The sequence below is a fragment of the Myotis lucifugus genome, unplaced genomic scaffold (genome assembly GCF_000147115.1).
Source record: "Myotis lucifugus unplaced genomic scaffold, Myoluc2.0 scaffold_85, whole genome shotgun sequence".
Classification (NCBI taxonomy): Eukaryota; Metazoa; Chordata; class Mammalia; order Chiroptera; family Vespertilionidae; genus Myotis; species Myotis lucifugus.
This window is the reverse complement of record NW_005871133.1, coordinates 4,739,652-4,752,430: the sequence shown is the minus strand read 5'-3', so window position 1 is coordinate 4,752,430 and position 12,779 is coordinate 4,739,652. Positions and strand designations below refer to the sequence as shown.

At 38.6% G+C, this 12,779-nt stretch overlaps 1 protein-coding gene across 1 annotated transcript in view; it reads right to left on the bottom strand.

The window, feature by feature from the left end:
• Positions 1 to 2,931: 2,931 nt before the first annotated feature.
• Positions 2,932 to 12,779, bottom strand: part of PCNX1 (pecanex homolog 1) — a 156,816-nt gene continuing 146,968 nt past the window's right edge. The window contains 5 exon segments of the mRNA XM_014457768.2: positions 2,932 to 8,272; positions 8,458 to 8,598; positions 9,460 to 9,677; positions 9,680 to 9,904; positions 12,204 to 12,409. Of these exon segments, the coding sequence (XP_014313254.2) occupies positions 8,132 to 8,272; positions 8,458 to 8,598; positions 9,460 to 9,677; positions 9,680 to 9,904; positions 12,204 to 12,409 (931 nt within the window). The 3' untranslated portion in view covers positions 2,932 to 8,131.

The following is a 12,779-nucleotide window of genomic DNA, read 5'->3' as shown; positions in this document are numbered from 1 at the left end:
TAATTGACTCCTCCTCTCAAAACATTTGTCTCTATTTACATTTCAACATTCCTCTACTCCATAAAAATGTGCTTTCAAAAACTTTAAATTTGAGCCTGTTATAACATGGGGTTAATTCTTCAGATTAATGCATCAAATAAAACCTTGAACATGTGCACATTTTTGTATCTGAGTCATAATTTTACCTTCTCCTGAAAAAAAATTTTTTTTTGCCCTCAATTTCCACCTACGTCAGATGATGAAACATCTGGCAGGCTTGTTCTGGTGCACAGTGGGGACTTCCTTGCTGCATCAACCTTTTTCAAAGAAACTCATTATGGCTTTATATAGAGTCCTTTCGCTGGAACTTGCGATGTAAGAGTTACCATATGCCAGTCCTTAGCCACAGACATGTCAGTAACCTGTTTGTTCCTTTTCACTGTTAGATCAATTATGTCTAATCAGTCTATCACTGTAATTTATTATCTTCATCCTTGGATATGGAATATTTCAAGATCAGATAACTTTACAACAATCCTTTTCAGGTTAAGCAGACCCCAAATTGTAAACGTTCTTTTTAAAAATAGTTTTTACTGATCTTTTTGAACACTTGCTTGCCCCAATTTCTAGAACTATAAATTAATAAACTGGCACTCTGACCAACATATTGATCTTCTACTACTTTTATTATTACTGAATTTATTGGGGTAACATTGGTTAAATTGTTTCAGGTGCACAATTCTATAAACATCATCTGTTTATTGTATTGTGTTCACCACCAAAAGTCTTCTTCCATGACCACTTTTATCTCTTTATCTTCTACCTCCCGCATCCCTCCCTTCCTCTAGCAGTTACCATACTGCTATTAGTTTTGTGGGGCTTTTTTTGCTTAATATCCAACTTTTTCACCCAGCCCTCCCTCCTCTAACAGCTGTCAGCCTGTTCTCTATATGTGTCTATTTCTACTTTACTAAATTCCACATAAGTGAAATCATATGGTATTTGTCTTACAGGCTTATTACACTTAGCATAATACTCTCCAGGTCCATCCATGCTGTCACAAAAGGTAAGATGCCCTTCTTTTTTACAATCGAGTAGTATTCCATTGTGTAAATCTCTTTCATCCACTCATCTACTGATGGGCACTTGGGCTGTTGCTACATCTTGGCTATTGTAAAGAATGCTGCAGTGAACATAGGGGTGCATATATTATTTTGAATCAGTGTTTTGGGTTTCTTAAGATATATTCCCAGAAGTGGAATTGCTGGGTCATAAGGCAGTTCCATTTTTAATTTTTTGAGGAAACTCCATACTGTTTTCCACAGTGGCTGCACCAGTCTGCATGCCCAATGGTGCACGAGGGTTCCCCTTTCTCCATATCCTCACCAGCACTGGTTAATTGATTGATTAGAGCCATCCTGACAGGTGTGAGGTGCTATCTCATTGTGGTTTTAATTTTGCATTTCTCTGATGACTAGAAAGCTTGAGCATCTTTCATGTCTGTTGGCCATAAGTATGTTCTCTTGAGATAAGTGTCTATTTAGGTCCTTTGCCCATTTTTTAATTGGATTTTCTTGGTGTTGAGTTTTATAAGTTCTTTATAAATTTTGGATATTAAGTCTTATTAGTTGGTTCTGAAGTTAATTCAGATTCTGAAAAAATATCAGGTTTCTAAAATAAACCTTTGGTTCTGACAAAATCAAGTTTAAGTAGTAACCTACAAACCCAAAGCCAGTCATAGTTGGATAGGCGATCTGCCTCCCTCTGGAACCTCTCTCCCCCCACATGAATTCTACCTCTTAAGGCCGCCTTACTCCATCTAAAACACACTTTGTGCAACTGTAGCTACAAAATAATGCTGATGGAAATTTCATTATGAAAACAATACACCTTAAACTTGACCTGATCTTCCATGCTGTCTAGAAGGGCAGGGCTGAGTGAGAGTCTTGCATCTTCAGGTCAACGTCCCATTCCCATCAGGCCTGCAGCGAGGCCATGAGCAGACGAGCCGGGCTGCCGTGGTGGTTATGCCGTGCCACCTATGGGCGACACAGCAGCTGTCCTGTTTCAGGACTTGCCATTTCTTTGGCCTTCTCACCCGTGACCCCCGGTTACCTACAGGTTTCCTTTCCGACTTGCTCCCCAGAGGGTGACATACAGGTTGACAAACAGGTATCAACTAGAGACACGTTGGAACTTGTGGGATGGGACAGTCTCTGGTTCCCAGAGGAAAAGATATTACCACAATGAAGCTACTTTGACACCTGTCCTCTGGCCCCATGTTTTCAAAGAAAAGGTCTACAGTCACACAAAATGAATCATAAGCATGTGGACTGAATAGTTTTCAGTAATTAAACCACTTTATTTCTCTAAATACCCCTCCCAGCTCAAAAAGAAAAAAAAAAGAAAAAACAGATACAGTTCACTTAGCTTTTACCTGGAACACATTTCAGTGCTTAGGCTATCAATGGAGATTGTGTTCCATTTAGAACAAACGAAAAGGTTAAACTTGGTGCTGGAAAACGACCCTGCACTGGCTATCTGTGTGCTGTTACCGCAGCGACACCACCCAGTGAGCCATATCTGATGTAGGAGAGTCAAGTAACTGCTGAAAAGAAAACATGGGAAAACCCATGGTGTTGTGACTGAAGAGGAAATACTGATTTTTAAATAATAATGTGACTGCATTTTAAACAGATCCTGCAGGCATGCAGAACATTGCTGAGATCCGTGTATCTTTCATTGGCTTACGGGATTTAGCTGAAGAGTCTGGCCTATCTCTATGATACATTTTGAATTATGTACATTTCTATTGTAAGATGAATTACCTGTTTATAGGCCAAATGTTTCAAATGATTCAGAACCAAGCACGTTTTTAAAATGTATTATGCAGAATTTAATATGGTACATGCTAATTTTTCTTAATTTGACAAAAATGGACAAAAGGCAAAATGGAAAAAGAAATTTATTTCCTCAGTGTTTTATCCACTGTCGATACTGTATTTTTGATGCAATATATTTGCAAAGAAAAAAAATACAATCTCAGCTTTTATTTTCCATTTTAAACAACTGCAATATTTACAAACTGTTTAGAGTAACAAACACTCACACACACACACACACACACTCACACACACGTGAGTACATTTCTCATCCCGGGTTTATGCTGGATGCTGGTAGAGGCAGTGAACCCTCCGGAGCCCGCCATCAGGCAGAGAGGCACTGCCTTCCTCACATCTGCCTTCCCCGAGTCACTCCCAGTAGCCTCTTCCTCTCCCTCAGCAGAGCGCACTACCAGGCTCGTATAGTTTTTACAATGATCTTCATTTAAACTACAAGCTTTTACAAAGCATAAGCAGACATGATTCTGCCCCCATTTCTATACTTTTGGTTGTAGAATCAAACTTCATAATTTAGAAAATCTCATTGAACCACAATGCCACGAAACCCCCGTCATTCTCCACTGCTCCTCTGTCTTGAGTTCCAGGTTATCACCCCATCTGTGCTAGTAACACCCTGTTCACTCTGACCACAACCTTAGATGACCTTTGTTCCTTAGCTTGGCTCCACTGAATCATAAACTGTCAGGTGCAGAGCTGAGGCCTAAGAAAGTAAGTATAATCCTGTGCAATAGGCCAAGTCTTAGGACAGAGCTGTCACGAACCCTGCGATGACTAGCAGCTCTGGTTCCCCCAAGAGCGTTACGCTGCTTCTGTAAATTGGCAGATAATGAAGGTCAGCTCATACACAGACTTACCTACTCTAATCCCAGAAAGAGTATGTGGCTGATAAGCAATTAAAAGAAATTCTTATCACACATAAGTCTTTACAGATTATTTTGATGAGGTGACTCAAAGCAGAAACCATACTTCCGTTTTTAAGCAAAATTAATACTCCATTCACATACCTGCCAGAACTATTTGTATAATAAATTCCTTTTCAACCACAACTCTTACCTAAATATCTAACAAGTTAAAAATGAGGCCTAGATGTATATCAGCTATATTTTTTTAAAAAGAGAAACAAAGAGAAGCTGTTTTCTAATACTTAAAAAATAACCCTCTCTACATAGCCAATGTAATATTAAAATGTAGGGTGCACAAATACACAGTGATGGCTCATTTTCCTTTCTCCAGATCAACAGAACTCACTTTCTACCTGACTGAAACAGAAAGCCCCCAGTCCAGTCGCAGGCTCCAAGTATCATCTCTGCCTTCACTGACGTTCATTATTCTCCCCACACTTGGAATTGAAGGCAAAGCCTCTAGATAAAAATTGATGTTTTATACCTCATTTGTGTCCAGGCAAAGTAACTTTATATTATCACATTACACTATAAAAAACAACAAAAACTAAGAATGAATACTGAGGACTTAAAAATAATGAAAAAGTAATGAAAATAAACACAAAGCAATTAACAACTGGGCTGCAGTTTATCGTTCAGCAGCCAGTAAATATAAACTCAAAGAATTCTCACTCATATTACTGTTACCTTCTTCTCAAGCCACATATTTAGGAGGAAGGGTTTTTAAAAGTTAACTAAAAGAAAAAGGTAATTTTAGACTCTGAGCAAATCATAAAGACCCTGTTCTGGATGAACAACTCAATGCAGCCATCAAACAAATGAAGATTTTCTCAAAGAGGCAGAGGAGCTGCTCAGAATTTATTAAGGATAAGTAAGCTACTCTTGCTTAGATCTGAGGCTGTTCTTTGTATTTTGATACAAAATGTAAAAATAAACCAACCCAGAAAGAGAGTTCACATCTTCTTAATGAGATGTAGTTTCCTACATAAAAACTTGTATTTTCATTGCCTGACACTTAGTACAGAGGAATTTTCCTTATCTCATAACAGAAACACTGTCTGACTACTTCTGTTTCAAAGATCATCTCAGATATACTTGAAATACCTTTAAAAATACTTCAAACTTAATGGAAGTTAACCTTCCAGTAATGGAAACTCAAAGAAAGCAGAACACTGATGAAGGTTGTTCACTGATTTCCTGAAAGGTAGCTAATCTCCTTTTACCATAAAAATATACAGTCTTACCACCTACTCTCCCAAGCCCCTCAAATATCAACATATTAATTTAGGCTCTTTAAAAAAAAATTAGTTCTTTAGAAATAAGTGAACATTTAAAGTCTTATCAAGTATTGAAAATGGAGTAAAAAGAGGGCTCACACCAATTTATAAGCTGAAAGATTAACTAAAAGCTTAATTTTGAGCTATACAATTATTTTTACCTCTGAGAGGAAACAAGAAGAGAAGCTAACATTATATACAGTCCAGGATTCTCTTTCAAAGGGGAAAAAATAAAATCAAACAACAACAAAAGGCATTAATGAAACTCTATTTAAAGGAAATAAATAAAATACTAGTTTTAATTTCATATTTTTACTTTCAATTTATGGAACTCTGAAAGTTTTGCAACTGTGAAGTAAAGACACTAATTATCTCTGCTGGTCTCACACATTAATAAAAATGTGAAGCAGGGAATCGAAATGGCTCACTATTCTGAGGGGTGGGAGTAGAATAAGACATGTATGATCAATTTAACGGAAGTATATTCTTATTTAATAATTTAGGTCAAATTATTGTTAAGAAATATTTCTTCAATTATCACCTTTTCCCCTAATGCAGTTATTAGAAAAGTACTATAATTTGTAAAAGACTACCCATTTTAGCCTTAAAAAATAAGAACAGGGTTCCTGATTCATAAAACTTCACTAAAGAGCTATCTGATAACAAAATTCAACCTGTTTTGAGGAAAATGTCCTAGTTGCTACCCCAAATCAAGATGCAATGAATGTGTTCCATATAAAATTTAGTCTGGCATTTGAAATCTGGCTTTTAGGAGTGTGTTTAACAATTGGGGGTAGGAGGTAGGGGCTAGGAATAAAAGTAATTCTAGCCATTCTGACTAAATCATCTGAAATTCAGATTTTTTGTGTGTGTATGTAGGAAAGTGAATTATTTTCCATTTAATACTAAATATTAGTATTTAGTAGCATTTAATACTTATCTTCTCACCGAGGTAACGACCATAAAAAGATCACATTTATTTCAGAAAGGGAACAGGCAAAGGGGAGCAAAATTCCTGTGAGAGGATTTTAAATAAATATACATAGATAAGCATATATATATTTTCAGAAGAAGAAAAAAAAGAGCCTGAACTTTAATGGCATACTACAGAACTGCCAAAAAAAAAAAGGCAAATATAGAATACAGTGACAGTATCAGGGAAACACATTTTGATTGGTCAATTTAGAAAGGGTACCTTTGTGCAAAGGTTTAGAAAATCATTGACAAATGTTTTTAAACAGTAAATTTTACAAAGTGTGAAGTCTGGAAATGTTAACACAAGGCACATTGGGTCCTGAATAACCATAAGAATGTTAAATTAGAAAAAGGAAAAAGAAATAGATTTTAAGTGGAAATGCAGTAAGAAGCATTTATTTATTTCCTTCCTTAGTTTTCATTCCTTCTACTGAAGTGTTATGCTACACTGTAAGATCTATATTACAATTAGTAGGAAAAACAGCTCCTCTCTCCTGTCACCTCATAAAAAAGAGACTTTAAACCCACGATGTCCAATACAGTAGCCACTAGGCAGTGTCTAGTGAGTACTTGAAATGGGCTAGTGCCACAGGCTGAAACTGTAATACTCTGGATATAGTAGATTACATAGAGCGCTTGATGAAGATTAATTTCACCTCCTCTAACTGTCCATTCAGGCGGTAGAAAGACGGCTGCTCTTAAATGCTCAGAAGAAACGTACAGTCTTCTTTTTCACTTAACAAGGGAAAATTTTCAGAAGAATTTAAAAAATGCCAACAGTTGACAAATCTAAATTGCAGTTCCCACCCAGCCCAATTGTAAATCATATAAATTTCCCTGAATACATGCATTTAAAAAAATAAAATTTATGTTATGAGACAACATATGAATTAAGTCAATTTACAGTTATAAATATTTCAAATTACAGCTAAACACTATAAATTATAGGAAATAAAATTCAAGTAATAGAAAAAGGAGAGAAAAATTAAAGAAGTTATTAAAGAGGGATATAACAATAAGGACTGCACCGTTTGGATAATTTTGTTTGAAAAAACTTTACTTAACTGAACTGCATGTAAATAACTTCAAGAGCTAAGAACTCTTAAAATAAAAGGCAATCAATCCTTTCTTTCAATTCCTGGACACTCATCTTTTTCTTTGAAAAGCACAAGTGCTTCCTTCCCAGGACTGGCCCCGAGAGTGTGCCGATGGAGAGCAGCAAGGACCAGGGCCCGCCGCTGGAGCTCACCCACGATGCGGACTCGGGAGCTGGCAGAGTGTGCGCAGGACTGGCTCCGGGAAACGTCAATCATGACGCTATTCTCTCTTGAGATTTAGTATTCATTTCAAAGAGCCTCCAATGTACTGGCATCAAGCACAGACTCTTAACAGAAAAATGGGCAGCATAGTTCCTGATACGTATGTTTATAAGGGAGGGGAAGGGGTTAATCCCAAAGTCAATTTAAATAATGGTATTTTATTTTTATATATAAATAAATGTTCTGAAAAATCTCAGACTTTAGTGCATTGTTGTAAAAAATTAGTGCAGTTTTTCTTCATTAAAGTTTTTAGCGCTCAAGGAATAAGATAAATATGTCTGTTCATAGTCTCTCACTGTACATTAAGCCTTTATACTGCTCTATGTCCAACTGAAGGTTTCTACACGGATCTGTTTTTAAAAATCAAAGTAAATGGATTTCATGTTCTATGACAAAACATGGCAATTATTTTTGGCAAAGAAATGAGAAAATATAAGATCAGTGAAGTTTAGAAATTAAGAGTTTGTTGATTTAAAGCATAGGCAATGAATATGAAAAAAACTCTTAAAGGATGTATTTTAACAGAACTTGATCCTTCATGCAAAATGTTTTCTCAGCAGCTAACTTAAAAAAATATTTCAGCTTTATTTGGGGATGAAGACAGTGACAGGAGTCAAGGCGAAGAGCGAAGGAGAGGCGCTTAGCCAAGCCCATTCGGTGTTGAAGTCTCTCCTTTTGGGATGGAAAGATCCCTGTAGGCGTCCTCTGCTCTCGCCTCTCTTTCTCCAACGTCTCGGAATTGACAGGGGCAAGAAACGTAGTTACAAAACACTGGCTCACACTTCAGCCCCAAGTTCAAGCACCCCGGTTTCCACCACAGTCACGTACTTATCATCGATCTGGACCAGAAGTACTGTCTTGTCAATGTGGGACCTAGTACCTGGGTCTCTGCTGCAAGGCACCCATCGGTGAATCACCTAGTGGTTCAGAATGAAACAAGGCGTTAGTGGCGGGACCCTGAACATGCTCACGAGCTCTTGCCTTCACTCAATTCTATGAGATAATTTAAACATAAGGACGTAAGTCAACTAAAAACATGCATACAAATCAGCCAGGCTACACAAAAGTCAGAGCAGGCAACCAGCTTCATAAAAAAACTTACATGGCCTTCCATACCCTCCTGAGGACTCCAGTCTTTCCAGCTGTTTCTCCCAGCTTTTAACCGAATACCCTCATCAGGCCACTGCAGCTCTTTCCTTTTTGACAGGTTGATCCCATCCAGAATTTGACTGGGATCCACAATCTATATTGTAAATAAATATAGATCATTTCCAATTAATTTTTCTCTTGAAGATGAAAAATTATATAATTCCAAACAAAATTTCACAGGACTCTTTGTGTCTCAAGTTCTCTACTGCCTATCGTATATAATAAAAGCCTAGTATGCTAAGTGTCTGGCCAACGGTCGGCCGTTCAACTATTCAAAGCGTAACATGCTAATGATATGCTAAGGCTGCTCAACCACTCGCTATGACGTGCACTGACCACCAGGGGCAGACAGTTGTCTGGTCGACCAGTCGCTATGATGTGCACTGACCACCAGGGGGCAAACGCTCCGACCAGTAGGTTAGCTTGTTGCTGGGGTTCGGCTGATCAGGACTGAGTGAGACAGGCCAGACATGCCCTGGAGCCCTCCCGCGGTCCCTCCCCAGCTGGCCAACCTCCCACATCCCTCCCCGGCCCCAATTGTGCACCGGTGGGGTCCCTCGGGCTGGCCTGCGCTCTCTTGCAATCTGGGACCCCTCAGGGGATGTCGGAGAGCCAGTTTTGGCCCAATCCCGCAGGTCAGGCCCAGGGACCCCACTGGTGCATGAATTTGTGCACTGGGCTTCTAGTAATGAAATAAAAAACAATCTAAAGAGCCACCTCCCAAATTCCTTTCAGTCTACTGTTAGACCTTCTGCAGTGGCCACACAACCGCAGCTGGGAGGGAACACATCACCACTGAAGAACTGCTTGCTTTCAGTTACACACTGCCAGAAATGTTCTAGTCTTCAGACTAAGTAATATAAGATTGTTTTCACCACAGTCCTTCACTCAACAAACAGGAAATAAAAACAAACGCATAAGAGAAACAGTGCACGAAGAACCTGGGCTTACTCACTTGGACTCTGTAAATCACCTCCCCCTTTTTGGCGTGTGCATTATTGGCAGGACTTAAGGTGTTGCCTGGCGGTGCATCAGGAGCACTACTGCTCGGACCCCCGTCTGTCCCAAGAAAGCCCACGAGAGTGTGATGCTTGCAGGCCGGGATGCTTTGGCTGGAGCTGCTGGAAGAAGGCAGACCATGGTGCACACAGGCCATGCCGCTCTGACCGGAGGTTCCATCTGGTTCACCATGGAGAGGCGGGACTGGATGGAGGACGGTAAGTTTCGAAGCGATATCTGACTGGTAGAGGAACGCCGACAAGGCACAAATCCTGTGGTGGACATCCGGAGGGACGAATGCCGGCTGCTGTAGCAGTAGGAAGACTGGCTGGCTACGGAGGCCCGTGCTGGGGACTGTCTGACCAGGCCTGACTGCACAGAGTGAGTGCTGTGGCTAGTGCCTAGGGGACAAACAATAGCACTCATTCTAAGTGGAATGAGTCAAACAGTTCTTTTTTGTTTTTGTTTTTGTAGATTCTAAGGCTTTGTCCCTTAAGCAATTACTTGAATTTAACATTTACTCCTAAAAATTCAAAATTGTTAAAAATAAATATCTGAGATCTGTTTTCTTGTATGGTTTTTATAACATTAATTTGCTGAAGCATTTTAAAATTCAAATTTTGAGGCAAAAGAAAGACGACCAAATAATTTATAGTAAATATCAGGATTTAAGGTTGGAATAAATCCTGTAAGTTTCACAGATACATTTTAGAAGAGTGGTCGCCAACCGGTGGTCCATGGACCACTGGTGGTCCGTGAGGTCCGAAAGGTTGGCGACCACTGTTTTAGAATAACAAGAATTCTTCTTTAATCAGAAATGAGATATCTCATGGAAATATTAGTAAGGATCTACTACGTGGCAGGCTCTAGAACTATTTCTCAAAGTACTGTATTAATACCCTCACAATCTATTCCAATGACAAGCTGCACTGCCTAACAATAACACTATAATCTTCACAGATATTAAGGGATTACTTATAACTATGAATTATAAGTGATACTTAATAGGTTTTTCTGTGTTCTTTTTCAGATGAATTAATATGGTTCTTCAGATCTGTCCTTTTCCTGGCTCATAGTGATGTGAAGATTATTAGAAAAAATTATAGCCCAGCAGTGTGGCTCAAGGGTTGAGCATCAACCTATGAACCAAAAGGTCACGGTTCGATCCCCACTCAGGGCACATGCCTGGGTTGCGGGCTTGATCCCCAGTGTGGGGCATGCTGGAGGCAGCTGATTGATGATTCTCTCTCATCACTGATGTATGTCTCTCTCTCTCTCTCTCTCTCTCTCTCTCTCTCTCTCTTCCTCTCTCTGAAATCAAAAGCATATTAAAAAATAATTATTATTAATGATATTGAAAAAATAGCAATAGGCACTTTTTATCTGAAAATTAAAAAGTAACCAATGTAAGAGAAAGGTAAGTTAAAGAAGCACATTGACGGTTTTCAGTGTTTGCTCAGAAGGTAAAGAGCAACCTATGAAATGTTGATTATACACTATTCAGAATCTTAACAATTCCAGTGCCACTGGATTTTTTTAAGTTGAGGTAAATGTCTTGACTTCATCTGCTCCACGTGCAGCCACAGGGAAAGGACGGTGCTGGGCCCACAGACCACCATATGGAAACATGAGATCTGATTCCTGCTGCATATGAGGTGGGCTATAGATCACATGTAAAAGTTAAGTTAATTAAAAAAAAAACACCTCATGGAATGAGAAAATGAAATATCTGGAACTATTTCTCAAAGTATAGTATTAATACCCTCACAATCTATTCCAATGACAAGCTACACTGCCTGTAGAAAATTTATAATTTTTCTTAAAAAGCACTAAGTATAAAAGAAAAGATCAGTAAACTGCTCTACACTAAAATTAAGAACATCTCATCGAAAGGCCACTCTTCACAAGACGGGAATGGAAAGCCACGAGACAATGGAAAAGACATTTGTAGCTGGAAACTGACAAAGAGCTCAAATCAGAACATACAAATACAAATGAGAAAAAGATAAGCAAATAGAAAAATGGGCAAGACACTTAAAAGGGCACTTCAGAAAGAGGAACAGTTGATAATCTCATTTAAAAGCTTCCAATCTCAGGAATCAGAGCAATGCAAATTAAAGGAAGAAATTAAAGACCACCCTCTCTCCTGTCCCTCTGAGCACGCTGGGAGCAGAGGTGAGACCTGGTAACACTCAAAGCTGGTGGAAAGGTTACCAGATGGGCATTCCTATGCATGACTGGTAAGAATACACAATTGGTTAAAAAGAACTTTTATGGAAAGATTTTCAGCATGATATGTCGTGAGTCTTAAATATTCTCATAAACTTTGACTTAGTGATTCCATTTTCAAAGTTTCCAGCCTACAAAAATAGTACGTGATTACAAAGATTTATATAAAGATCATTACAACATTCAGAAGAAACCAAATCATTGTCCAATAGGAGAGAAGTTGAATAAATTATGTTAATTAAATATATTAGCCTTTAAAAAGGATGCTTTCAAAGAAATATTTCAAATAATATATATTTATATACATAAAACGATTATTATAAACAAATAGGATAATGTCCAACTGTGAATCAAATAAAATGTTCTATTGATATATTTCCAAGTAGATAATATGTCATCCTCTTTATCCATGTATACTGAGCCCCACAACTAAGAGGGTAACATTGTTCACATAATTTTGTTGCACATTACCGAGTGTTGGAGGGTAAGCCGTGACGGGCGGATGGAGTCCTGCTCCAGATCCCCGGCCTGTGTTTCCGATGCTTCCTTGGGACACGGTGCTGTGGGGGTCATTGGCAATTGGTGCATTGTTGCTAATGCAAGAAGTTCCCCCTCCAGTATCAGAATCTTCAATATTGCCACCACTGTTACATCCAGCCCCACAACCTTTCCTCAACCTAGGAGCAAACACCAGAGTAGGAAGCATTATCCCAAGACCACTTCTAGGCAGGTACTTTATTCTTTTTTAGCTATTCTGAATGCTTAAGGCTACTAATGGTCACCTTTGAAAGTCTTTATGGTGTAATCAATATTGGGAACAAAAAGTCTGTTATGTTTTCATATTCTCTTGTATTCACTGCCTTGATACTTCCCAATTGGCTCACTGTTCTACACTCTATCATCTTTCTACACTACAGCAAGAACTGCACAGAATAGTTGTGACATTAAGATCACAGCTGGAAACAGAATTCTTGCCAGTGTCTACTCAGTGCCTCTGAAGTCTGTAACACCTGAAACCTAATGTATTCAAATGAAACCTAACTTATG